General features: G+C 48.2%; 1 protein-coding gene and 1 long non-coding RNA gene across 9 annotated transcripts in view; one reads left to right on the top strand and one right to left on the bottom strand.

Annotated features, from left to right (window-relative positions):
* LOC117087098 overlaps positions 1 to 25,356 on the top strand; it is a 61,008-nt gene that overhangs the window by 2,152 nt on the left and 33,500 nt on the right. Inside the window, exons 2-4 of one of the 5 annotated variants that reach the window (XR_004438678.1) lie at positions 12,367 to 12,449; positions 24,922 to 24,973; positions 25,092 to 25,219. This is a non-coding gene — a long non-coding RNA (uncharacterized LOC117087098). Of the gene's footprint in view, positions 1 to 12,366; positions 12,450 to 14,518; positions 15,139 to 24,921; positions 25,220 to 25,356 lie in introns of those variants that run through there. The other 4 variants (XR_004438679.1, XR_004438676.1, XR_004438680.1 and 1 more) reach the window with 4 other exon arrangements.
* Positions 3,762 to 25,356, bottom strand: part of SCUBE3 (signal peptide, CUB domain and EGF like domain containing 3) — a 61,440-nt gene continuing 39,845 nt past the window's right edge. For 2 of the 4 annotated variants that reach the window (XM_033216898.1, XM_033216895.1), the window contains exons 4-23: positions 25,072 to 25,206; positions 23,915 to 24,040; positions 23,588 to 23,704; positions 21,424 to 21,471; positions 18,913 to 19,029; positions 16,927 to 17,049; positions 16,308 to 16,424; positions 15,536 to 15,661; positions 15,132 to 15,248; positions 14,881 to 14,985; positions 14,470 to 14,586; positions 13,996 to 14,154; positions 13,539 to 13,754; positions 13,039 to 13,200; positions 12,667 to 12,834; positions 11,987 to 12,148; positions 11,373 to 11,570; positions 10,701 to 10,853; positions 10,512 to 10,591; positions 3,762 to 8,281 (exon numbers count right to left, since the gene is read on the bottom strand). In XM_033216898.1, coding sequence (XP_033072789.1) covers positions 8,132 to 8,281; positions 10,512 to 10,591; positions 10,701 to 10,853; positions 11,373 to 11,570; positions 11,987 to 12,148; positions 12,667 to 12,834; positions 13,039 to 13,200; positions 13,539 to 13,754; positions 13,996 to 14,154; positions 14,470 to 14,586; positions 14,881 to 14,985; positions 15,132 to 15,248; positions 15,536 to 15,661; positions 16,308 to 16,424; positions 16,927 to 17,049; positions 18,913 to 19,029; positions 21,424 to 21,471; positions 23,588 to 23,704; positions 23,915 to 24,040; positions 25,072 to 25,153 — 2,643 coding nt within the window. In that variant the 5' untranslated portion in view covers positions 25,154 to 25,206 and the 3' untranslated portion in view covers positions 3,762 to 8,131. The remainder of the gene's footprint in view (positions 8,282 to 10,511; positions 10,592 to 10,700; positions 10,854 to 11,372; positions 11,571 to 11,986; positions 12,149 to 12,666; positions 12,835 to 13,038; positions 13,201 to 13,538; positions 13,755 to 13,995; positions 14,155 to 14,469; positions 14,587 to 14,880; positions 14,986 to 15,131; positions 15,249 to 15,535; positions 15,662 to 16,307; positions 16,425 to 16,926; positions 17,050 to 18,912; positions 19,030 to 21,423; positions 21,472 to 23,587; positions 23,705 to 23,914; positions 24,041 to 25,071; positions 25,207 to 25,356) is intronic. The other 2 variants (XM_033216897.1, XM_033216896.1) reach the window with 2 other exon arrangements.

The following is a 25,356-nucleotide window of genomic DNA, read 5'->3' as shown; positions in this document are numbered from 1 at the left end:
ACTTGAACCTGGGGCGTGGAGGTTGCAGTGAGCTGAGATTGTACTCTCGCCTGGGTGACAGAGCAAGACTCTGTCTCAATAAAAAAAAAGTATACGGTGGATTCCAAGTACCGTAAAAATCTAATGCCTACCATCATCCACTTAAAAATATATGAACAAGCGCTTCAACAGAAATTTCATATGGTTCTCTTTCTCCTTAAACTTCTAATTCCATTCACTTCCTGTAATTATTAGTATATAATTTACTAAACTTTTTTTACTAAATATTACTAAATATTTACTAAATTTTCCTAAATATTTTTAACATTTTTATGACTTGTGAAACCTAAAAAGTACAATTTTTATTGAAACTGCATCTTTTAATGAGAAATATGGTGTTTCTCCCCAGTTAGTTCAGGTATTCATGGATTAATATTACCTAATGGTAGAAGGAGATAAGGTGCAACATCAGTCCTTTACCTGTTTTTTATTTTTATAGGCATGAGCATTGAGAAACCTTGTTTCCACAACTGGGAAAGGAAGAGATTTGTTACAATGATATTCTTTGAGTCTTTGAACTTCTAAATTATATGCCGACAATCACAGAGTGATCTATTAATATTATCAAATACTATCAAATAGAGTCTTTTAATTTTGTTAAAAGCAAAGGATTAGAAACCATTGAACTTCCAAAAGGATTTAGAGTCTCAGTTTCAGTTTTATTAAACATGATTATTAATTATCTGTGACCTTTACACTCAGAGACACTTTGTTAATCAGATATTGATTTCCATACTTCTTTGCCAACACAATATTTTTTGATAAAATTCTTTAATTATTACATGTTTTCAAGAGCTTTTTATTAAACTGAAATGCAGATTCAGCTCATTCACTGTATAGAAAACAACTGCCATTTGTGGAATTGGCAAAGCCAGTTTTCATTTCAAACCAATCAGCCAAATCAGACCTACTTTCTGTTAGAAAATTGTCTGACTTTATTCTTCCATTCATATAAATATGTTAACATTCATTTTGAGGAATATTATAAAAATTACTAGGAAATAAGTGATTATAGCTTATAAAATGGACCACTAATAAACCAGTCAAGATTAAAATTATTTAGACCTACTTTTAACATAGTAAATGGTAAAAATGAGATAGTACTGTTTGTCATATAATTAGGAATAATGCTGTATAATGTATAGTTAAATCCATCAGTTTTGAGAAGTCATATAGGAGGCATATATTCCCTTAGTAAATGTGTGTGCCTGCTGTCATCAAACTCTTGTTGTTCAGCTTTTGGGAACAATTAAATGAGAATCATGTCTAAAAATCAGAAATAACTAATAATCTTGTTACACAATTTTTTTTTCTGTATTTTTTAGAAAGGAAAGCTATATTTGCTGAGAAATAATGAATTGATCAGCTGGCAATTTCATTTTTTACTAGGAGGTAGAAAATAATAAACATTTTATAAGATAAAATAGGAAAACTGATTACAATGGGAATATTTTGATATGAAGTGGAAAATAATTGCTCCCTCCCAGCTCCCCAGGTTTTTACACCCTGGACCATGCATCAAAATTCAGTGTAGGGGAGAGATATTACTTCTTTTGTAAAGTAAGACAAGGACTATGGTGAAAGTGGGGGCAGTGGTAGAATGGAGAATGTGCATGAATATGTCAGCTGGCTCCCAAATGGGTTGGTTTTAGATTTTTTTTTTTTTTTGAGACGGAGTCTTGCTCTGTCACCCAGGCTGGAGTGCAGTGGCCCGATCTCAGCTCACTGTAACCTTCGCCTCCCAGGTTTAAGCGATTTTCCTGCCTCAGCCTCCTGAGTAGCTGAGTAGCCACCACGCCCGGCTAATTTTTGTATTTTTAGTAGAGATGGGGTTTCACCATGTTGGTCATTCTGGTCTCAAACTCGTGACCTCGTGATCTGCCTGCCTCGGCCTCCCAAAGTGCGAGGATTACAGGCGTGAGCCACCGTGCCTGGCCTTTTCTTTTTTTGAGATGAAGTTTCGCTCCTGTTGCCCAGGCTGGAGTACAGTGGCACGACCTTGGCTTACTGCCACCTCTGCCTTTTGGGTTCAAGCGATTCTCATGCCTCAGTCTGCCAAGTAGCTGGGATTACAGGTGCCTGCCACCACACCCAGCTATTTTTTTTTTTTTTTTCCTGAGCTGGAGTCTTGCTCTGTTACTCAGGCTGGAGTGCAGTGGCCCAATTCAGCTCACTGCAACCTCCCCTTCCTAGGTTCAAGTGATTCTCCTGCCTCAGCCTCCTGGGTAGCTGTGATTACAGGTGTGCACCACCACACCCGGTTAATTTTTGTATTTTTAGTAAAGACAGGGTTTCATTATGTTGGCCAGGCTGGTCTCGAACTCTTACCTCAGGTGATCCGCCCACCACAGCCTCCCAAAGTGCTGGGATTACAGGTGTGAGCCAGTGCACCTGGCCTGGTTTTAGAAAATATTTTCTAGGGAAGAGAAGATCTGGAAATTTATTCCTTTAAAACTCTCCTCAGACTGATTTGAGGCTATTGCCTGGGTATTCCTTGCAGTCTTCACATACCCTAGGAATATCTTCATTTACCCCACTTGGAAGACTTCTTAATATAGGAATATCGAAACTCCACTGTCCCTGACTATCCATTATTTTGAGACACCAAAGCAAATGTCCTAGGAAGTAAGGAGGAAGACTTGTTCTTGGAATAGAAGTGAGTTATGAGAGAAGTCAAAGAGAATGGCTCCAAGTTCGTATAGTGTGAAGGTCAGGGATACAGTCCTTGGCTTTGCAGTTCTGGAAGTGTGATTTTGGGTCAGTCCACACAAAGGTGTTCATGTTTTGTCACATTAAATCAAACTCATAGGAAGTTAATGTACATAATAGAATGCTAGTGCATTATTTTATACTTATAGCCACCAAGTGAACTGGATTATTGCCCCTGTTGGGGAAATCTTATCTGGGAAGATCAATTATAATCAGAAAGTTACATGAGGAGTGTGGATCTTGAGCATGGCTATTGTCAATGAGCTGATGAGCAAGTGCTCACTACCTGGCATATAATAGGAGCTCAGTAATTATGGAATGAAGGTACTTCATCTATATCTTCATTATAGATGCTAAAGGGTAAGTTTAAGATTCTGATAGGCCACCCCAACATGTTTTTTGATCAGGTAGATTTTTCCTTGTTCCTCAAGTTATACTCTTAAATGGCTGTATCATGTAGATATTAAATCCAATAAAATTTCATGTCAGGGAATTATATAATTGCGACAGCTAAGTTTTATCTGTCATATCTGAGCCTAGAAATTGGGACTGTTCATTTATAAAACAGATTGGAGATTGTCTTCTTGTGCCCTGTAGGAGTAGTGATGGTGGTAGTGACTAAATGATCTGTATGTCACAATACTATTTGGTGGCTAAGAGTGTACTGCATACAAAGAATGACACTGGGTGACCCTCAGTGCTGGCACTTTCCTAGAGGTGGGACATCCTGACTAGGGAGGTGCTGAACCACCTGTGGGCTGGCCAGCTGTTGTGGACTGTACTGTGGTGAAGAGGAACAATAAATTTTCCCCACTCCTTAGATCCCCCTCAGGAGATAGTACTTGATACTGCTTTTAAGGATAGACAAAAGACAAGCCTTTTCAAATTTTAAAATCATTAGGGATGAGTTGCCAAAAAATTTGGGTTTTATCTGGAAGCTAGAAGACATTATCTCCTCAAGGCTTTTTCTGGCTCCAGGATAAGCTATTGAGATAGAGGAAAAGATGCTGGGCTGAGGAGTTTCATTTAGTATTTTAATAATAATAAAAAAGACATACAAAATCCAAACATTTCTTTTTACAATTCAGATACATATTTTTCCCCAAGTGCAAAATACTCTATGAACTGCATCACTTGCTGTTTATTGTTGATTGTGTAGGAGATGCTTACTAAATTGGCAGCAGTGGAAGGCAGATATAAATACAATATTTTGAGATTTCTTCTGCATTTAACAAAAAGCCTCCCACATGGCGATGATTATTCTGAAACTTGAGTTCAGCTCACACAGAAGAATAAAGTTTTCAGTTTGTTCAAACTGCTACAGCCTGTGGTGTCTAAAAAAGCTGATGACCATTGGGGGTTCTATTCCTTCTAATCATATATTTCCTTGTACAAATAATGGCACAAGGATAGGGTGTGCTACTTTTGAGACGGTTCAAATTTAAAAATATCTTTGTGTTGTTTGCTCTCACTTTTCTCTTACTGTGCTTAAGAAAGAAACCTGGAGAGTTAACATGTTCTGCTTATGGTCAGTTATACTTTGTCTTGGTACTCCTTGTTTGTGGCTGTAATATTGAGGTTAAACAGCAAATACAAAAGTTTGAATGCTCTATAACGTTCTCTGACATTTTGAGATATGACCTCATAATCCATTCCAGAGTCACCTCAAACATATATAGAGAGAACATTTCTCATATATAAAAAGTTTCTCTAGGGCCAAAGACCAGGACTGTGTTACTGAACTTTCAGCAACAAATCTGAGTCTCCACTACCTCAAACTGACCAAATCTTGGGGGCTGTTAAAGCAGTCACAGCTCAGTGCCAGCCTTTGGGGATTTCTAGACCTGGGGCAGGCAGCTCAGATCCAGGATCTGGTCAGTTTTCTTCTGACTCCAAGAGTTGTCTCAGGTTGCAGGAATAGGCATGGCCTGATAATATAGAAAGAAGGAGGCAGAGAAGTAAAGAGGAACTGCCATGTTGCTGAGGATATAAGTGCCTTTCTGGTATGCATCACTTGGTGCGTGAAGCCCTCCCATTTCCAGGCTCAGAGCAAGTGAGGTTTTGTACTAAGATGAATGGAGGCCCCACAGTACTGTAGCCCCATACCCTACCCTGCAGAGAGGCCTCTGGGTTGCTTCATGAAGGGTTCCTATTCATACCATCTTTCCATTTCCCTCCAATGATAAAAACCTCTCTTCTTCTGACCTGTAAAGACCTAGAACGTCCCTGAGCATTGACTCCTCATTCAATCCACTTAACCCCTAGTTTGATGTCCCAGGGCCAGCTTCCTCCATAGGTTCAGCAGCAGCTTTGCCTGGGTTCTGAACCCTCCAACTTGGAGGACCTAAATTAAACTTGGTGGACAATAGCAGGTTTTTACCTGCTCACCAAGATCTGCCTTGACATCAATTAAGAAGCCTAGTGGTCTATGTCTTCCATACTGTGGAACTCATTTGCAGGTCTCATAAACCATGGAATAAATGGTTGGAGGATGTGTATTTGTATATTTGTATGTATGGTGTCACAGCAAAGGAAGGGAGAAAGGAGAAGCCAGACCCTGAAGGCATAAGTTGAGAAGCATGGTCACTGTTTGGCTTTCCAAGAGATGCAAAACGGCTGGCAGAGAGGAATCAGAAAGTTATCCTAGGCTGGGCACCGTGGTTCATGCCTGTAATCCCAGCACTTTGGGAGGCCGAGGTGGGTGGATCACCTCAGGTCAGGAGTTCAAGACTAGCCTGGCAACATGGTGAAACCCCATATCTACTAAAAAATACAAAGATTATCTGGGCATGGTGGCGCATACCTGTAATCCTAGCTACTCGGGAGGCTGAGGCAGAATTGCTTCAGTCTGGGAGGCGGAGGTTGCAGGAGGCTGAGAGAGCACCATTGCACTCCAGCCTGGGCGCGAGAGCGAGACTCCATCTCGAAAAAAAAAAAGGTATCCTAGCTTCTGGTGGAGAATTAGGATAGTCAGAGTTGATTAAAGAAGTTTTCATGGTGCTTCCTGGGAAGTACAGAGACACTCCTACTAAATGACCATTTCCCGTGTTTGGAAGCAGCCATTTTGCATCTTTAGAGTGGCCCTCCTTGACCCAGAAAGACAAAGGTAGCCAGACACTCTACCCACAAGGGCCATGATGTTGGCTAATGGTTGTCAGGGAATCTAGCTGTGTCATTGGCTACCTACTGCTATGGCCATTTTGGCTTATGAATGCTACCGATGGGAGGGTAGGGGGTCAGACTCCTTTATTTAGTGTTGAGTCTCCTGGGGGAGCAGTAGCCTAGGACAGTTACCTAGAAATGAACCTGAGCTGTTCTGTGAGTTACCAGGGGAGTTAAAAAAAAAAAAAAAAATTAAAAAGTAATGAACCTGAGGAGTCAGTTGGTAGCCTTTGATTGATTGGGACTACAGCTTTAGGGGAGCTAGGGTGAGAAAACAGAAAATAATTTTATAGGCAGCAGTTGGATTAAGGGCAGAATGTGTGCAGGCTTTGGGCTTGGGCATGGACTTGATTCTTCGTCCATTTGATTCTTTCTTCGTTTTGAAAAACAGTAGTTGAGGAAGCTAAGCTTGAAGTCAACTTTAAGAGGGAAGTGACCAGAGCCAGGCAAATAATCTGATGCCTTCTGTCTTATTCTTGGCTCCCACAGCTTTGTCTCTGGCCTCAGGACCCTGAATCAGCCCATCCCCAGGTGGTATGTCCTGGTCCTCTTCCATGTGTACACCAGGGGATAACAGGATGAAGACAGGGAAAAGATGGAGGTTTTCCCTACTTGGGGTAGAGAATCACTGACCAGTTCCATTGGCCTCTACAATCATGAGGTCCACGCTGACTCCATGGAGAGGCATAGGGATAGCAGGATTGGTTTAGCAAACATAGGTCTCTCTCCTTCCTGCGCCATCAAATCCCCAGAATTACTTTCCTGCACATTAGATGCCTCTGCACAATTACCCTGGATTACCACAGCCAAGGGCTCTAGGTGGCCAGTTAGTGGCATAGAGACAGATCAGATGCTCCAGCACTCAAGGTTCATGAGATTCAAAACCGATTTTCTTCCACTCCAAACATACACTCTTTTCTCTTGGGCAGCTATAAATAGGGTTTTGCTAATAGAGGAAAAAGAAACAAAAACAAAAAACAAACCCAGAAAACAAAAACCCCTCCGTCTAGACAACATAGAAAGACTCAAAATGATTGCACTTATTAGGTGTGGACAGGGTGGGCAGGAGGCTCGCCAAGTGCACACACATTCCTTTTGCTGCCCACAGCCTGAGGCCAGAGGTAGGTGGCTCCAGGCTGGCTGCAGAGTGGGGTCCTCTTTGGTGAAGCCCACAAGCCAGCTGGGGCTACAAGGGAGAAACAACTGTAGGGCAAGGCCTAGGCTGGCTTCAGGTCAACAGCCATGTTTCTTTAAGGACAACATGTAGCAAGAGGAGTAGGGCTCCCCCAGGGAGCATCACATGGGGCCGAGGAGGTGGCTGGGCCAGGGAAGACAAGTAAGAAAAGGGATTAGTGTTTGAAGTTGACTTCCAATTGTTCTGTGTCTAGTCCTTTAGATGATACATTTTTTTCTTTCTGTTTTCTTTTTTTTGGCAATGCTTTAAAACCTGGTTTCTGTCCTGCAGAGCTACAGTCCTTCTCTCAGGGAGCTACAGCGGGGCATTTAACATGACAATGCCTGCTGCTCTTCCTCATTTAGCCGGTGTCCACTAACTCAGTGTTGTGGGCCATTTGTAAACGCTTATGGAGTAGATCCCAGGCAGACATGTGGGGAAAGAAAGAGAGGATCTATATAGACAAGAAAGCTGGCCGTGTGGGAAGTACAGAGCTCAAACCATGTGCCCCAGAGGACTGGTGCTGGCATTAAGCCTGTAAATCAAAGGCTTCTTTGGCAGGACCCTGGGCTATTAGAATCACCCTAGGGAGCAGAGCCAGGGGACATTTTGGCTCCTGACTAGCAAGGCACAACCCTATAATGGCAGAAGCCTTTCTTTCCCCTCCCCGTTCCCCACTAGACCCACTTCCTTCATGGGCCTTTAGCACCCTTCCAAGCTTATGGGGTCAGGAATGTGAGCTGGTAAAATGGGCAGTGGAAGGCGCTGTACTGTTTCTTTACTTCTCAGGGGGACTACAGCCAGTACTGAATGGCTTTTCTAGGGAGCATGTTAGAAAAGGGGAAACAGTAGAGAGGCAGGCAGAGAGAGACAAAGAAAAGAAAACTAGAAAGACATAAAGGGAGAGTGCCTGGTCTGTGTAGTGATATTTTTTTTTTCCTTCCAAAAAGAGAGGAGAGAGTTCCTTGTCTGAGAGTAGGGGGCTGCCAGCTCTGAGGGCTAAGGAGTCTGGGGGCTTAAAAAATTGGGTCTCTGAGCCTAGGATTACTATTTGTAGGGCCTCAGGAAGCTGGAAACTTTGGAGCGGAGCAGCTTGATGAAGGATTTTGGCAGCATCTCCTTGTGTTTCTCTGTGTACTTGAAGTAGTTCTGGGGGTGGGCTAGCACCTCAAAGAAGGCCTTGATGAGCTTCTTGTCCTGCAAAGGATGGCAGGGATCAATGTCAGCCTCAGCGTCAGGGATGGGAAAGAGGAACACCATGACTCAGCAGCCCTTCTTGATATCTACTAGGCATCCTACACTGAATATATCCAGAGGGCAACTCTGGATTCCCATTCCCAACATCTGCCCCTATTCTGGAATTCCACAACTGAGTCAGTGGCAGCTCCATCCTTCTGTTGCTTAGGCCCCAATCCTTGGAGCCATCCTTGAGTCCTCTTTCTTGCTTACAAGTATAGCAAATCCTATTCACTCTACCTTCAAAATATGTCTGGGTCTGACCACTTCTCATCATCTTCCCAAGCCACCATCATCTCTGACTTGGAGTACTGTAGTAGCCTCCTAACTGGTCTCCATGTTTCTATCTTTGTCCCTCCACAGAATCTTCTCCCCACAGCAGCCAGAGTGACTTTTTGTGTTTTTAATTAGTTCATCTTTTTCCTGTTTGAAAGTCTTCTCTGGTTTCTTTTATCACTCAGAGTAAAGCTGAGTCCCTTGCATGGTCCATAGGCTGAATAGTGATCTGTGTCTTGCTTTCTACCTCCACTCTTGCTCCCTCTGTTGAGCCACACTAACCTTCTTGAGATTTCTGAACACACTAAATTGCTCCCATGCTTCTTAGCTTGGAATGCTCCTCCCTCATCTAATGGGGAGCCCTTTTACCTCATTTGGGTCTCTTCTCCTTAGAGACCTTTCCTGACCACCCTGTCTGCAACAGCAGCATGGTATGTGGAGAGCCTACTAGGTGCCAGGCACTGTGCATTAAAACTCAGATCTTCTGGCTCCTAGGCTGATGCTCGTTCCACGGCATCAGTGGATTTTTCAAATAAGAAGTAGGGGTTTCAGCCTCTTACCCCACTTTAATCAGAACAGCTGTACTGCTTTATGTGTTGGAATTCCACAGTATATTTGATTTGAATGAAATGAGGGTTCAGATGCTTTAAAATGTTTGAAAAGTATTGTTTAAAGTATATTCTTTGAAGTCTGCAATTTCTAGGTGATTTTTGTTGTCAAGGCTTTTTTTGTTTTGTTTTGTTTTTTGTTTTTTTTTGAGACGGAGTCTCGCTCTGTCGCCCAGGCTGGAGTACAGTGGCCGGATCTCAGCTCACTGCAAGCTCCGCCTCCTGGGTTTACGCCATTCTCCTGCCTCAGCCTCCCGAGTAGCTGGGACTACAGGCGCCCGCCACCTCGCCCGGCTAGTTTTTTGTATTTTTTAGTAGAGACGGGGTTTCACCATGTTAGCCAGGATGGTCTCGATCTCCTGACCTCGTGATCCGCCCGTCTCGGCCTCCCAAAGTGCTGGGATTACAGGCATGAGCCACCGGGCCCGGCCAGACTGTAGTTTCTTAAGGAAGATTTTCTCAAATTGGGATTCACCGACCCAGGGCATCTAGTTCATTCTTCAATGTTGGAAGTATTTATTTTCCTTGTTAAGTCTGTACATAAATTGATTCTGAGAAAGCTGTGCTAGATCTGCTGCTTTGTTTTTGTTTTTTTGAGACAGAGTCTCACTCTTGTCACCCATGCCCGAGTGCGATGCCGCCATCTTGGCTCACTGCAACCTCTGCCTCCTGGGTTCAAGCGATTCTCCTGCCTCAGCCTTCTGAGTAGCTGGGATTACAGGCGCCTGCCACTGCACCCGGCTAATTTTATATTTTTAGTAGAGACGAGGTTTCATCATGTTGGCCAGGCTGGTCTCAAACTCCTGACCTCATATGATCCACCCGCCTTGGCCTCCCAAAGTGCTGGGATTACAGGTGTGAGCCACAGTGCCCAGCCGATCTGCTGCTGCTTAATGGGGCCTGGGGAGGGAATAAGGGAAGGAAGGAACTTATGCAAAAGTATCCTTCTACACTTCATTTTCCCTGTGTCTCTTGGAAAAGGTAGGTACATTTCTTCTCCTCACTTTCCCTTTTTCTTCCAAGTTTTCCCCAAGGTGTAATATAGTGTGGGTGACGCTGCAGTCGGATGGGTTTGGGCTCAAATCCCAGCTTTACCATGGGGCAGGTTCGTTAACTCTCTATGCCCCAGTTTTCTCATCTGTAATGAGAAATGGAGAAATGGAGGCAATGGAGAAAGCACCTACCTCATAGAGCTATTGTGTCTATCAAATGAGAATATTCATATAAGCACTTAGCATATTGCCTGCACATTGTTTTGTTATATGCTCATTAAATGTTAGCTATCATTATTGTTAATATTCACTCACCTTTAAAATCTCCTGGTGGTTTTCAGAGGCATAGAGCCGGCCATCTCGCACAATGTCTTCTACCAGCTGCTCATAGTCCTCTGCAAAGTCAACCAAGGGGTGGGCCTCAGGGGCGGGAGCTCTTCCTGTTCTCCTGGTTCCCTCTCAAAACTGATGTACCTCCCCTTCTCACCCACCTCCTTGGCTCACCATCATAAGTAACATAGGGGATCTGGAAGCCACGGGCGCTGTTGGCCTCGCTTGTCTTGAAGTTGATCCAGAGCTTCCTGGAACGGGCAGTGAAGGCAATGGGGCGCTCGTAGGTCTGGCAGGTCTCATAAGTGGTAATGGAGGATGGGGATGCTGGGAAGGCAAGCAGCAGGTCAGTAGAGCAGCAGGGCAGGCTACCCAAGCCCTCCTAGAACGTGGGCTGTAGAGCTGGTGGTGGGGGTATGGGGCAAGAGAGAGAATCATTCTGACAAAGGTTCCCCCTTCACATACACACACCCTACCCCACACCCTCTCCCATTGCCCACTGGACTCATTCCACAATTCTTCCTTGATACCTGGGCGCTCACATAGTGTAATAAATTTGACATTTAAATGAATGGAATGGCAAAAATGCTAGGATAGTAAAGTGACACATGTAACACCATTGGAGTTCTAGCCCCACTGCTAGCTTTCTTAACTCTGTTCTCTACCAAACATGTATCATTGCTGTTTTCCTTTATTAGCTTCTCTATTCCCAAAAGCGTCTCACTGTTTCACCCTCATAGATCCGTGACTTCACTGCCTCACTTCTTCCTGTATCAGTCTGTCTGTCTCTCCGCCTTAACCAGATTTGGACTGCCCTTCCCTGGCCCAGCTCTGCAAGCCACCCACAGTTCTTTCTCATGACGAGGACGTCCCCACACTCATCCTCAGATGGCAGGAAGATCTCGGGTACCACGATAAGGATCTTGCGCTTGGGTGGGGGGTTGATGTTCCAGATGCACTCCACACCGGCTGGGTAGTTGCCCGGGTAGTTGGGGGACTCAATATAGCCAGTGAACTCACCCAGCTCCCCACCACACTGACGATCTGCAGCCAAGCCCCAGTGGATAAAATAAGAAAGAGAAGGGAAGTCAGTGGGGAAGTACGCTGGGGGAACTGAAGAGTTCTGAAGTAGAGGTCAGACATTTATGAGAAGCCTGCATCCTAGTTCATCACTATTTTCCAAGCTCTGGGTCCATCTTCCTTCCTGCCCTTTTAGTACCTTCTCTTCTCACTTCACCTGTCTCTGCTTCCTCATTACCTGTCTCCAGGGAGAGGGTGCTACAGGGTCTAGCCTAGCAACTGGCCTTGAGATTGAGTGAGTTGGGGAGAGGTGGAAGGTGGGGCTTTCCTGCCCCTCCACCCCCCAGCCCTACTCCCTGTTGGTTTCACACCCCTCCTTTAGATGTCCACTGCTCCCAGGCCTCTCTCCTCCCTTTTCCACAGCCTGGCTTGCCACGTACTCTTGCATTGGGCCACACTGGTAGAGCCATCAAAGTCTGTGCTTGTGTTTCCTGGACAGCGAGTGCAGAAGTTCTGACGGAAGTCGGGCTGATAGGAGCCCATGGCACAGCGAATACAGCGATGGATGCTGGTGTTATAGTAGTGCCCTGGGGAGCACTGGACTGCATGCAAGGGAGAAAGGCAGGAATCAAGATGATGGGCAGGTGGGAGTTATGGGGCATCGGATGGACAGGATACATTCATCTTGGAGAATCAGGAGATCAGATACATCAAAGTTCTTTCTAGGGTCTCAACCTTTCCCAGTCATGCCAGAATTTAAGCCCATGGAAAAACAGAGTTTACAGAGTGGTTGGCTACAGTGCCAATCTTTTTCTTTCAGACGCTGAGCACAGTGCCAAACCTAGATAGAAACTCATTTGGGATATGGAGGAGAATATGCCACCAGTTGTCCAAAGTAGAGGGGTAAGTGGGACTGTTCATTATTTCTCAGTTCCCAAGCTTGGAACTAGTGGAGGGCCAGGGTGGGTCCTGGAAGCAGGATGGTATGGTTGGTCAGGTAGCTGGGCCTATTACTGGTTTGGAGAAAATGGTGGGTCAGTGTCCACTCTGGGAACCTGGAGAGTTTTTTGGGAGTAGTTGGGGTTGGGGCATCCCCCACGGAGGTGAGTAGCTTACTCACCTTTGGTGTCACAGTCTTGGAAGGAAATGGCCCCTTCATGCTTGGTGGTGAGGCCCCCACCACAAGGGAAGCATAGGGTCCGTCCTGCTTCAGGTTGGTAGGTGCCACGTGGGCATGGCTGACAGGGCTTGAACCCATCTACAGAGTGTTGGCCAGGTGGGCACTGACCTGCAATGAATCAATGGCCCAACTCTGATGGGGATGGTCCTGAGTCATCCACATGGGGTCACCCGATTTCAGAGGGCAAAGGTATACAAACAGGATGTTGACTAAGAGAGTGGCCTGGAGCCTGGGCCTGCCCTTTGGGAAATCCCATGCCCATGGGCGTCCCAGTGCCCACCCTACCCCACTCTGTATTTGTTCCCCTGGCACCTGCACACGTGGTGACGTTGGTGGCTCCAAGAGGCCCGTGGGCATCACTCCCAGGGCAAAGGTCGCAGGAGAGCTGCCCTTCTCTCTCCTGGAAGGTGCCCGCTGGGCATGGCACACACTGCTCCGTCTGGCCGTGGTAATACGTTCCCTGCGGGCAGCTGACTGAGGGAGAGTCGGCCGCGCTAGCCACCCATCCCCCCAATTCCCACCACCCAGGCCTGGGACTCCCCACTCCCCCCCACAACCCCCAAATTCAGGGAGAATCTCTGTCTGGGAACAAACACAATCCTACTTGGGGGGATAGGAGGGTCAGAGCCGTGTGCAGGAGGATTGCTGGCCCCACCTGGCATCCTTCTGGATTTCAGCCTGGGACCAGGGAAGGGAGCATCCTGGCTGCCTCATAATTTGAGAAATGCAACTGAGGCCACAAAGGATCCTGCTCTGAGCCAGGCCCGAACTGAGTCTTTCCTACATCCCTGCTCCCCAGTAAGCTCCCTTACCACACTTGGCCCCAGCACGGTGCTGCCCGGGCCTACAGGACTCCATCGGCTCTGCTCGCTCCCCGGCTACCAGGCCCGGCTTGTGGGCCAGCTCATAATCAAGGCCTGCCAGGCGCAGCAGGAAGCGGTCCTGGTTGATGGACTTTCTGAGCATCTTCAGGGATCCTTTCAGCCGCCGTTCCATTCGCTGTCGGAGGCAGGGCAGCCCACAACTGGCTGGTGGTGGATGGCCATGTGTATTGGGGAGGAGGAAAAAGAGTTGCTGTGAGCAGGAGGGCAGGGGAGCAAAGCTGGGAGCTAAGGGGCATGGTAAGAGGGACTAGCTTTTAGGCTTGGCACCAGGCAGGGTCTGCCCCTAGTACAGGCTCCATCCCTTCTTTTTGCTGCTGAGGCCCGTGGTTTCCCCACCTCTGCCCTCCCCTTCCAGTCCTCTTCCCAACAGTGCCCCCAGTCCCACCTGTGGTTTCTTCGCTTCTGACCTCTGCCTCCAGTTCCAGGGTGAGCCTTGTGACCTCTTTGCCTGGAGGGGTCCGGGCTCGTCGGCCCTTGCCCTTCCGAGAGGAGTCACACTTAAGGTGGATGAAGGTGACCTGGCATTCAGAGCAGGGGGCACCACCTGGGAGAGATGCCTTGTCAACCCCAGGGACATCCTCTGGAAAGTTCTCATTCCCAGCCCAGACAGACCTCCCCAGATCTCTTAACTGTAACTATCTCTCAATCCTGTTTTAGTCTAGGGTCCTAATTAGTTGGTGGAGGGGAATAGTGTGGGACTTCCTTGGGTGCTATGCCTACAGCTGCTTTTTCCTCTGCTCTGCCTAGAGTTCAGGGTGCTGGTGGGTTTTTGAAAGAGATCTCACTAATCAGAGGAGCTGAGGGGTAAGGAGGGTTTAGTGGCCAGACAGCCAATTGGAATGAGGTCCCCAGTCCAAACCTGGCCCTGCGATTCTGCCAGCCTCCTCTGTTTTGCCTTTGTTTCGCAGGTGCAAACGGCATTTGGCATCCTTGATCTTGAAGGAGGCCCGTTGTTTAATGGACAGCACTGCAGCCTCTAGAGGGATGGTAGAAACTCAGCACAGTATGGGATGCCCATGGAGGTCAGAGGTGCCATGGGGGATGTTGAGAAGCTGGGCAATAAGCCAGGGGCTTGGCTGGGGGAGTGAGATTATGAAAGCCAAGGGGATCAGATGTTAGGGCAGAGGGAGTGAGGGAGCAGGGGTGGAGAATTACAGGGCAAAAAAGAGGATCCAGGAGAAAGGAAGGCCAGGGGATTGATGAAGAACAAAAATAAGGGATTAATGTTAAGAGAGTAGGGTGGGAACAGGGCTTCTGGGCTGGTGCTCACCATGGCAGTGGTTGGAGTTCGTGCTGTTCCCATTGTGGCCAGCTCGGGCTGGAGCAGTCCTGGGGCTGGGGGTCCCACAGCTCACCGTGAAGCCATTCTCAGACTCTGAGAGAAAGAGCCTGTCACAGTTCTGACCTGCCTTCCCAACCCCCACTGGCTGGAGGAATACAAAGGGAACGAAGGAGCTGCCTGAATGGCCAGTCCTTCCTCTTTTCTCCTCCAAAGCTCTCCAGCACCCTCCTCTCATGTACCTGGCAAAAACCGGGCCATGGACGGACAGGTCAGGGCACAGGTGTCCTTCTTGCCAGACCGGTTGCAGCTGAGCATGGCTTTTGAGGCCCCAGGACTGCCCTGACACTTCAGTGGCTCTAGGAAGGGGAGAGAGGCCTGAGCAAATGAGTACATTCCTTTCCCACCCTCTCCCTCATTTGGGTAATTTGGAGGAATCAGCTACTTGCATAACTATTGTTGTACCCATGGAGACTGTTGATGGGATTGTTTACTACAAATTTCATGTCTTTAACTCAAAATGGCAACATTCTCCACTCTTTCACACCTCACACCTTTCCCCAAGATGATACTGTATGTTTTCTAGAACCCCAACTGCCCCCTGAAACTGCAGTGTCATCTTTGGTCAGCAGAGGGCACTGCCCACCTGTGCAATCTTTGCCATTCCAGTGCAGCCGGCCCTGGCCTGCTGGGCAGGTACACTGGTAGCTGCCAGCAGTGTTGATGCAGCCAAAGCGGCAACCTCCCCGGTTGATGCTGCATTCATCCACATCTAGGGGAAGGAGTAGGGAGACAGAAAAACAACGATGGAGTTTGAGGAAGAGCCAGAGAGTGGGCAGTGAGTGAGGGCCTTTGGTTAGAGTTCCAGGTACCCTGCGTTATGCAAGATGAGTAAGTTTGAGAGATCTACTGTACAACAATGTGCCTATAGATAACAATACTGTAGTGTACACTTAAAAACTTAAGAGGGTAGATCTCATGTTAAATATTCTTACAATTTAAAAAAGTTAAAAAGGTATTCTAGGCACTGTAAGATGACTACTGGCTTGAGAAGAGCTCAAACCTCCTTCCGTTATCTCTGTCCCCAAAGGAATGATCGAGAAGGGGCCAAACCGATAAGCTTTTTAAAGCCTTCCACTCCCCCCAGCCAGTGAGACTGTCATTTGGGAGCTGAGAGTGGGGTTTCAGGGACAGTTATAGGAATGGAGATAGGAATTTTGGAGGCAGGATGCTGTTTCCCCAGTCTCCCAGTTCTTCAAAAGCTGTCTTAATTCCTCCTATTTTGTCACAGTGGATGAAGACATGGTGCATGCACCCAGGGATTGCCCATAGCCACAAGCCAACACAGGGACCTGTTCAGTTGGAGGGTGAAGAGGTGAGGGGCCAGGGTGGCTGGGGGTGCAAGCTTACTAGCTTACCCCCACAGTGGGTGACACCATACAACAGGTAGCCACGATGGCAGAGACACTGGAAGCTTCCTGGTGTGTTGACACATACGTGGTCACAGGTTCGATCAAAGGAACACTCGTCTATATCTGGAAGAGCAAAGATTCAAGCCACTGAATCTGTCTTGGAGCACTTGACCCTTGCTCAGGTGAAGGACCCAAGTGAGGGGCCTTGGCTCTCCCCCTTGAGCTGAAGAGTCCCTATTCACGTCCTTGCTCTAGGACCAGTGATTTAACAATGCCAGTCCATCTTCTCTGCCCCCTCTTTTGGAGTCCTTGGAATTAGGAACTGCAAGATCTGGTGCCTTTAGGTCAGGGCCCACCATGTGTGGTTAGGTACGTCCTACTCTGCTAAGGATATGAATTGGGGTGAAATCCATCCCTCAGTCCTTGCCAAGCTGAGTGCTTTGATGTGGAGCTGGTCCGCTGAGGGGAAGGAGGGAGTACCATTTGCTAATTCGCATGATGACACTGCCTGTAGAGACTCTGCATGATATCTATTGAGTTTCTAAGACTTTAGTCCTCTGGCCTCCTTGAAGCTCTCCCATAAGAACCTCTCCTACAGCTTTCACCTTTGCCTGAGTCTGCTCACCCTGGCAGTTCCTCTCATTGATGAGAAGCTTATAGCCTTTCTTGCAACTGCATTCGAAGCTGCCCACTGTGTTGCGGCAAATGTGGTCACAGCCCCCGTTGTTTAAGCGGCACTCATCTATATCTGAAGAAAGAGGACAAAACAGGATAAAAGATACTATCAAAGACTGAGAACAAACAAGGAGAAAGGTCCCTCCCTCACTGACAAGAGACATGCAAAAATCAAGGAGTCCTGGGCCTGCTTCTTCTTGATTCTCATTCTCTCTCTCTCTCTCTCTCTCTCCTCTCTCTCCCTCCCCCTCCCTCCCTCCCTCCTCTCTCCCCGCCTCTCCCTCCCTCCCTCCCTCCCTCCTCTCTCTCCTCTCTCTCCTCTCTCTCTGTCTTTCCTCTCTCTCTTTCCTCTCTCTGTTTCTTCCCTGTTCAGGAGATCTGTGGCCATTAGTAACACCCTCTCATCTGGGATTGAGTGTTCTTATAAGGGGACAAATTGGAACCAAAACTAGAATCAGGCCCTCAGGGAATTACCTAGAGGAGGGGGCAGGTGGGCATTTGACCTAACAGGCTAGCCCTTAGTCTCCAGCTGATGGCCATTCCCAGAAAGGCTGGTGGGTAGGGTTATCTCTTTCCTGTCTCTCAGGTTGGGTGGTTGCGGGGGTGCGGGGCAAGGAGAGGTGGAGAGTCAAAAGGGACTCACTGAAAAGGGGCAGCCTTTAGGGAAGAGGAGGAGCTGGGAAAGAGGCCAGGTAGGGAGGACCTCCAGGAGAGCCAGTGAGGCTGGGTAGCTGATGGGGGAGGGCTGGGGGCCAGGCAGGGGGCTGAACTGGGAGAGATCTGGAGAGACTCAGGCCTGAGGCAGCTTTCAGCACTAGTAAGGGAAAGGGGGGCTGGTGAATGGCTTCCTTCCTGAGGTCAAGTTCCCCAAGCTGGTGGCAGACAGGACCCAGGCTACTCACCCCCGGTTGAGGGAGGGGGCAGGGAGGCAGCCTTCCACTTCACTCTTAGCATACCTGTCAACAGTTCTTCCAAGCAGGAAACCTCTCAACTCTGGCTGTCTGACCTGCTGCCCTAACCTCCCGCCTCCTCTAGCAGCTGTTGGTCCAAAAGACACAAAGAACGAGCCCAGTCCTCCTAGTCCCCACTCCTTGTGACCAGGGGATATGGACCTAATGAATCATCATTTTCAGTATGGCTACCCTTCCTTTTTCCTCCTCCCTTTCCCCCCTTTCTCCCTCAGACCTGGCTAATTAAAAGGAACGGAAACAGAATGGATAATATGGGTAACTATACTGTAATAACAGTATAGTTATACTGTATAAGTATACTGTAATAACAGTTAACGCAAAGTGTTTCCATTTGCGAAGCACTATTCTAAGTACTTTTTATATAACAACTTTTTAAATCACAACACAGTATGAGGCGAGCACTATGGAAAACTGAGGCACAGAGACATTAAGTGACTTGCCCAGGATCACAGAGCTAGTAAGAGACAGGGCTGGGATCTGAACCCAAGTAGCCAGGCTCCAGCTTCAGTCCTCCTAACTAGTATCCTACTCTCCCTTTGACCAATACAGCCTTTCGAGGGGGAGAGATCGTTTCCCCAGAGCCCACTGTGGGGTAAGAAGGTTATGGAACACACCTGTGACCTCATGCACACACAAAGTCAGGGCTCAAATATCCTTCCAGACCCAGGAGCAAATGTGAATCGCATGTCCATTAACTAAGAGGGTTAGGGACCCATGGGGGATAGGAATGAGAGTAGGGAAACAAGGTTGGGTAGGGGAAGGGGGCACTAAGGAACTGGCTGGACGTCTCTGTCCCTTGAACTGAGATGGAACGGGCAGATAGGAGACAACCCTTAGCTATGTCCTGGGTTCTTCATAAGAAGGAGGTTGAGGAGGTGTTATTCCATAATAGGCACCCTATCTCTGGTCCCAACCTCAGGCCCTTACCAAAGGTCACTCTGCTTCTGTCCTCTCAAAGTCCTTACCTTTGCATGTCTTCCTGTCTGGCTGCAGCATGAAGCCCACAGGGCAGGTGCAGTGGACACCAGTCGCTGCATCGTGACACTTACTGTCACAGCCCCCGTTGTTGACAGCACAGGTCTCTGTTTAGGAGGGAGGTGGGGGATGGCAACGAGGTTACAAGCCTGGAGGAGTCCCAAACTCTGAGGGTAGTGGAGACCAAAGAGGCCCAAGGGAAGGCCTCAGCTGCCTCTCTGTGCTTTAGAAGGAGCATTAAGCTGAGGGAGGCTTCCGGCCCCTTTCCTCCCATCACTCCCAACCCCCATCCCCTCACAAGTACAGCCAAGCAGTCCACTTCCCTGCCCCCTACTTGATTGAAACAAGGTGGACAGCAGTGAGGCAGGTACAAGCCAGAGCTGTCAGGCAGGAATGTGCCGAGGGGGTGGAGGAGGTTGCGGGGGGGGGGCAGTAGGGAGGAATGGGAGCTAAGTGAGGGTGGTTCTGGCCGCCAGGGAACCAGAAGGGACAGATAGGAGTTTCTTTCTCTTTCCACTATCTCTTTGGTGGGTGGGTGGGGATTGTGGTGGGACAATCTTATTGTAGGTGGATTGGAAAGAATGAGCCTAGCCATTCCTAAGGCAACTGAAGGATACCCATCAATTTATCTTCCCCTTCCCCGCTGCCTAGCTATCTTCCACTTCCAGGACCAACTGACTGCTCATCCTCAGAGGAGGTAGCACATACTGGGTTAATCTACCTTTGACTCCTCCCAAACCTTCCTTTTAGTTCTAGATGGAGATAAGCTGGCTGTTTTGTTGTTTTACTTTGCTAATGGGGAGATGTTATATAGGAGAGGGGAGAGGCAAAAGAAAGAGAAGAATCCAGAGGAGAAGGAAGGGTGTAAAAAGGTTAGTGAGAGAACCTCAGAGCTAGATAAGACCTAAATCCTTATTTTGGCTAAGTCTCTTATGCTGCTCCCTTTTAACTGGTAAGTTTTCCCTTTCACTAAAAGGTCAGAGTAGGAGGGGTGTGGATGGGTCACTCTCCCTATTTTCTGAATTCAGAGCAGGAGAAAAACAGGTTTAAATGGTAGCTTAGGAAAGTCAGATGTGTCCAAGGAAAAGCCATTAGTTCAAACAGTGAAGGCCCCTGATACAGAGACTGTGGAGGTGGTGTGGACTGTCCTCTTGGGGTGACTAGAATTCTCCCATTAGAGAGAGAGAATCCCAAGGCCTCCACTAGGGAAGATAGAAGAGTGGTTCTCAGAATCAAGGGAATTGAATAAGAGCAGTACTGGATATACTGTCATCTTCTTGAGTCTCTGACTCCCCACACTCAGGTCCAACTCTTGTCACCAATGAGAACAGGAAGGCCAGGGCTCTAAAATAAGCCTAACTCTACGGGTCCCTGGCCATGCCCTAGTCCCTCAAATGCCCATGTGTGGAGCACAGCTCAACGTGGAGTGGGATATCCTCTGTGCCATTTCCACTTTAGTGTCTCCTGAGGCTCTCCAAGACCATGGGAGGAACCTAGTAGGGAACCTTGAGTTCAGGTTCTAAGCCTAGCCACCCCCTTAAGAGTGCTCTTAGCATAAGAAGAGGTCCACTAAGCCCAGGAGCAGGGGGAGGGGCACAGACATCTTATGCCAAGACCAGGTAGCTTCTGAAGGATGTAGGACAGGGAATAGCAGAGCTGGCACAATGTCCATCCTAGGCTGGACAGGAAGCTGGGCATAGCTGCCCACCTCTGCAGGATGGCATTCTTGAGAGCAGGGTGGGGCAGCAGGACCAGATAGTTTCACCCCTTTGCTCTCTAGGTCACAATATTAAAACCACAAGTTACTCTGTGCTTACGCTGTGCCAGGCACTTACTTGCCAGGTAGATGCTTTACATGCACTATCTCAAGCATTACAACCCTAAGGGAGGACTGTTATTTTATAGAAAAGTAAACTGAGGATCAGAGAGGAAAGTAGCTTGCCTGAGGTCATACAATTAGAAAGTAGCAGAGCCAGGATTCAAACTCAGGTCTGCCTGAACACACATGCCATGCTCTTAATCATTATGGTGGGAGAGAATGGTGAGTGATGCTGGGACTGTGAACTAATGTGGGTAAGAACCCAAGAAAGAAGCCCCAAGGAGGGGATGGCATCTAACCCTATCGCACCCCTATCTCAGGTGGCACAGTGGGCATGACGGGGAAGATGAGTCTGGCTGGGTAGAGAGGGGGTGGGGAGCAGATAGCTGGGAGTGGGGTGGGGTGTTAGAAGGTGGGTGTGGGAGGAGACAGCAGAGGAGGAAGGGCAGAGGGAGAGTGACAGGAACAAAGACGAGACCAACATGAAAGCTCCCGGGCCAGGTCTTAGGGACTCAGGTTTCTTGTCACCCAGTGGGCCCAGTGCCCAGGCTGCCAGGATAGCCTTGATGGCAAGTTGAGGCCCAGTCAGGCCCAGTGGGCATGCAGTTAGTGGGAGCCCCAGCAGGTTAGCCCTTCCCCTAGCAAGCCAGTGAGAGCAAGCGGAGAGAGCAGACATATTTACCATTAGAAACGGCTTGAGTGGGGATGTGCTGCTCTAGCCGCCTTTCCCCTGTTTGACATTGTAAAAAAGCTGTTTAGGTGCTGGGCAGAAGCCACTGTGGCCCTCTGGGCCCCGGACCCCTCCCCACCCTCTCCTCCCCACTGCCAGCCCAAACCACTAGCCCCAAATGATGAGCCCTGGGACCCTTATGACAGCTTCACTCCTCATCCTTATCCTCTCTGGTGGTATCCCCAAAGATGCCAAGCTCCTCTCAAGTGACTGAAAAACTGAAACAGTCTCAGAAAGGGGCAACCAACCATGGGCCTGATACCACAGAGCCTGTCAAGCCTAAGCTGGGATGCACCCTCGAGTCTTACTAACCACAAAATCCCAAATCCCAAAGGGTGCCGCCCTTTCTGCTAAACTATACTGCCTTCTCAGTCTTCCCACCGAATCTGAATGTCCTGATGGTCCCAGGCAATGATGTTTCCTCTTACCAGGGATGGCCAGAAAAATTAGATATAGGGCAAGGTAAAATAAGTTCTATTGGAGAAGAGGAAGAGGAACTAGGAAAGAATATAGCTGTAAACCCAGAATAGCCTCATTTGCTCTTTTCTGCCTCATTTGGCCATGGCCCAGTGGTGGAATAGGTCTTGAGTTAGAGAAGAGCCCAAGCTCAATAAGGGTGTTTTCAGAGGCAACCATGTCTGGAACTCTGAACAGAAATAAATCAGAGAGGAATCAGACCTTGACATCCCTGGCCCCTGACTCATGCATCTTTTCTTTGGGGACTGCAAACAATTTCTTTTGAGAGACTGGGGATGTGTGAATGTATCCAGGAGGTGGTGGGGAGTTTGAAAAGCAAAATAACTAGACCTATGAGTAAAAAATGAAAGGAGCTGAAACACACCAGCCCAAAGAAGGCATCGAGAAGACCTAAAAATGTTCTGGGGTCTCTGAAGAGTTAATTCAGAGGGAAATGTGGCAGGAGAGATTTTAATTATTAGGGACTTTAGAACTGGACATGCAAGTCTCTGGAGCAAGTGCCTGAGGGAGCCCTATAAGAACATCATCTGCTCCCCAGTTCCTGTTCCTGCAGTGAAAGGGACAAGTCTCTGGAGAGTCTAGTTCTTCAGTTAATGTCATGTCTCTGATACACATAACTTCATACACAGTGACCGGGTTCACATACCCCCATCCTCAGCATGCCATAGCCCACTAGATGGACAGTCATTCATAAACACCTATGCCCACACAGCAAGCTTGTGCCCTGCCTGGCTAAAGACACAGCCTCTCTCTCAGCCAAACCTCTTCATTTTATTTCCCACTTCTCCAAGAAGAAACCTTGTTCCATTATCCTTCTCAGCACTAAAGACCTAAAGGCTGAGGGAATTAGGAATTAACTTTAAGGAATTAAACTCATCTAGGGTACCTGAAAATATATGAGATAAGGCCTAAGAATTCAGGAAGAGGGATCCAGGTTAAGAGGGCCTCAAATCAAAGTGAGAGATGGAAGGCCGGAGTTGGTAAGGAAGAAAGAGGATTGCTGGTGGAGCTGAGAGGGAGTACCACTGGTATCTGGAGGAGAGAGAAGGAAATGGGGGCTAGGGTGAGGTGAGTAGAAAGGGGAGTTGCAGGAGGAGAGTGAGGAGAGAAAGAATAGAGGAAAAAGATACCTGGAGCCAGGAAACCCCATCTGTCAGTTCAGGGATGGTTGTTGCAGGAAGGAGCACTCTGTCCCACCCTCAGGTGCAGAGTGGGGACACTGGGCTTTGACAGTTCCTCTCTTACCACACTAGTCAACCAAGGGCCTCTGGTCAGGCCTAAGGAGATGCATTTCCCCAGCTCTCTTCCCACTTCTCAACTACAGCCTTGGTCAATAAGCAACTCTGCTAATTATTCCCAGTTTGGCAACACTTTTTCCGGGGACGAAGAGGATGGTGAGGCTCCTGGAACAGGGTGGTAAAACCACTGGGTTGGGGAGGGGAAGAGGGCCAGGGAGCCCTTCAGTCTCTCTTAGAGTTGTCTCTTACTAGAACTGGCATTTTCTGGGTCTTAACTCCCTCACCAGTCCCTCTGTTCCCAGCACCTGGGCCCCATGCACTCCTCCACTTCCCCAGTTCCCAAGGGGTCCCACCATCACCCCCATCTCAGGTGGACTGAGTTCTCCCCTGGCCTCACCCACCGATGCATGTCTTCCCGTCGGTATGGAGCACAAACTTGACATGGCAGCCGCACCGGGGACCCTGCTCTGTGTCATCACACGTGTGTTGGCAGCCGCCGTTACCATAGTTGCACGTCACTGTGCATAGAGAGGACAAGGCCCTGTCAGCTTGCTCCTCCCCGGGTTCCACAGTTTTCTACAATGTGGGTACTGGCCCCCTTGCCTAGTTGCCTCCCCTATACTCCCTTTTTCTCCCAGCCCTGTCCTCTTGCTCCTGAAGCCCTATACCCCTCCTCTTTGTTTTCACCCCTGACCCCACTGCCCCACCTGCCATCCCAATTATCTCACATTTACAGTCCCGTTGGTTCTTGGTAAGCTCAAAGCCAGGACGGCATTCACAGGCAATACCCCCCTTGGGTGTCTCCCGGCAAATGTGGGCACAGCCATGGTTCTTGTTCATGCAATTCATTCCTTCTAAAAGAGAAGAAAGGGGGGTGAATGCTCTGTACCCCTGTTCTAAAAGAGAAGAAAGGGGGGTGAATGCTCTGTACCCCTCGATGTCTAGAAGAGGAGGACTACAAGGGGCAACTGGGGACCTAGGGACCTGGGAGAATTCCACTGAGGTTGAATTCAACACAAGGAGGGGACTGACTCTCCTTGTCCCAGGCCTCCTGTCTTCCCCACAGACCTGGGTGCTCATGAGCAGAGCTCAGAGCTGTTCTGAATGATGTATTAATAGCTAGCTATTGATACTCATGCCAACGAATGATCACCCTCTCCTTCAAACAACCAAAAAATTGTGTATAATAGGTGTCCAGCACTGTGCTGGAGATGGGGTGGATTTAGGAAGGTCCGAGAAAAATACAAGGTGTGATCACTCCCCTCAAAGAGTTTACAGTCAAACTGAGAAGATCAGTAGCAATCAGATCTACAATGCGAGTGGAAGGTAACTGGTATAGATATTTACTATGCAGTTTTATTCAACAAACATTTATTAAACTCTCACTACATGCTGGGCAGTATGTTAGGTGCTGGAGATACAACAATGAATTAGACATAGTCCCTGCCCTCAGGATGTCACAGTCTAGTGGGAGTGGGGGGCATGAGTCATAGAAACAGACAATATAAACCCATTATTCCTGCCTGACCCTCCCAGGCCAATGCAAGGGAAAAGGTATTGGTGAGGCCCTCTCAGATAGGCAGCAGCTTAGAGAAGCTCAGCCACCTACAATTAGGGACAACATCCACCTCAGGTCTGGACACAGAGGATACTCCATAGTAGCCTTAATCCCATATTGACCCCAACCTCAAAGTAATTTACCCAGATTTTGCCCTAACAGGGTGTCTGTTCCTAGATCCTTGGGGTGTGACTGAATTGAAGGACAAGAGAAGGAGGAGCCAGCTGAGGTGAGAACGGAGGGTGAGACTTAGGGGCTGTTGAGGGACAGCTGGGAAGAGAAGCCTGGGGAGGACAGGGATGGAGCCATCCCAGGTCATGGGCTGACCTTCTGGCCGCTGGATGCAGGTATGCTGGTTGTCGCTGAGGAAGAAGCCTTCCCGGCAGTGGCACTCATAGCTGCCCATCATGTTGACGCAGCTCTGCTGACAGCCGCCGTTGCCTTCGGCACACTCGTCCACATCTGTGCAGGATAGGTAGTCGGTGGGGCCATGGGGTGCAGGCAGGGTCCAGGGTGTATCCCAAGACTTCAGCACCAAAAACAGTCTTAAGAACTACCACCCCCTAAGCCCAGCCTTAAGCCAGGAAGTCCTCACACCCTTGTCAGCTAATA

Source organism: Trachypithecus francoisi, unplaced genomic scaffold (assembly GCF_009764315.1).
Source record: "Trachypithecus francoisi isolate TF-2019V2 unplaced genomic scaffold, Tfra_2.0 Lachesis_group10, whole genome shotgun sequence".
NCBI lineage: Eukaryota > Metazoa > Chordata > Mammalia > Primates > Cercopithecidae > Trachypithecus > Trachypithecus francoisi.
Note: the sequence above shows the minus strand (reverse complement) of the source record. Positions and strands in the feature narration are given on the sequence as shown.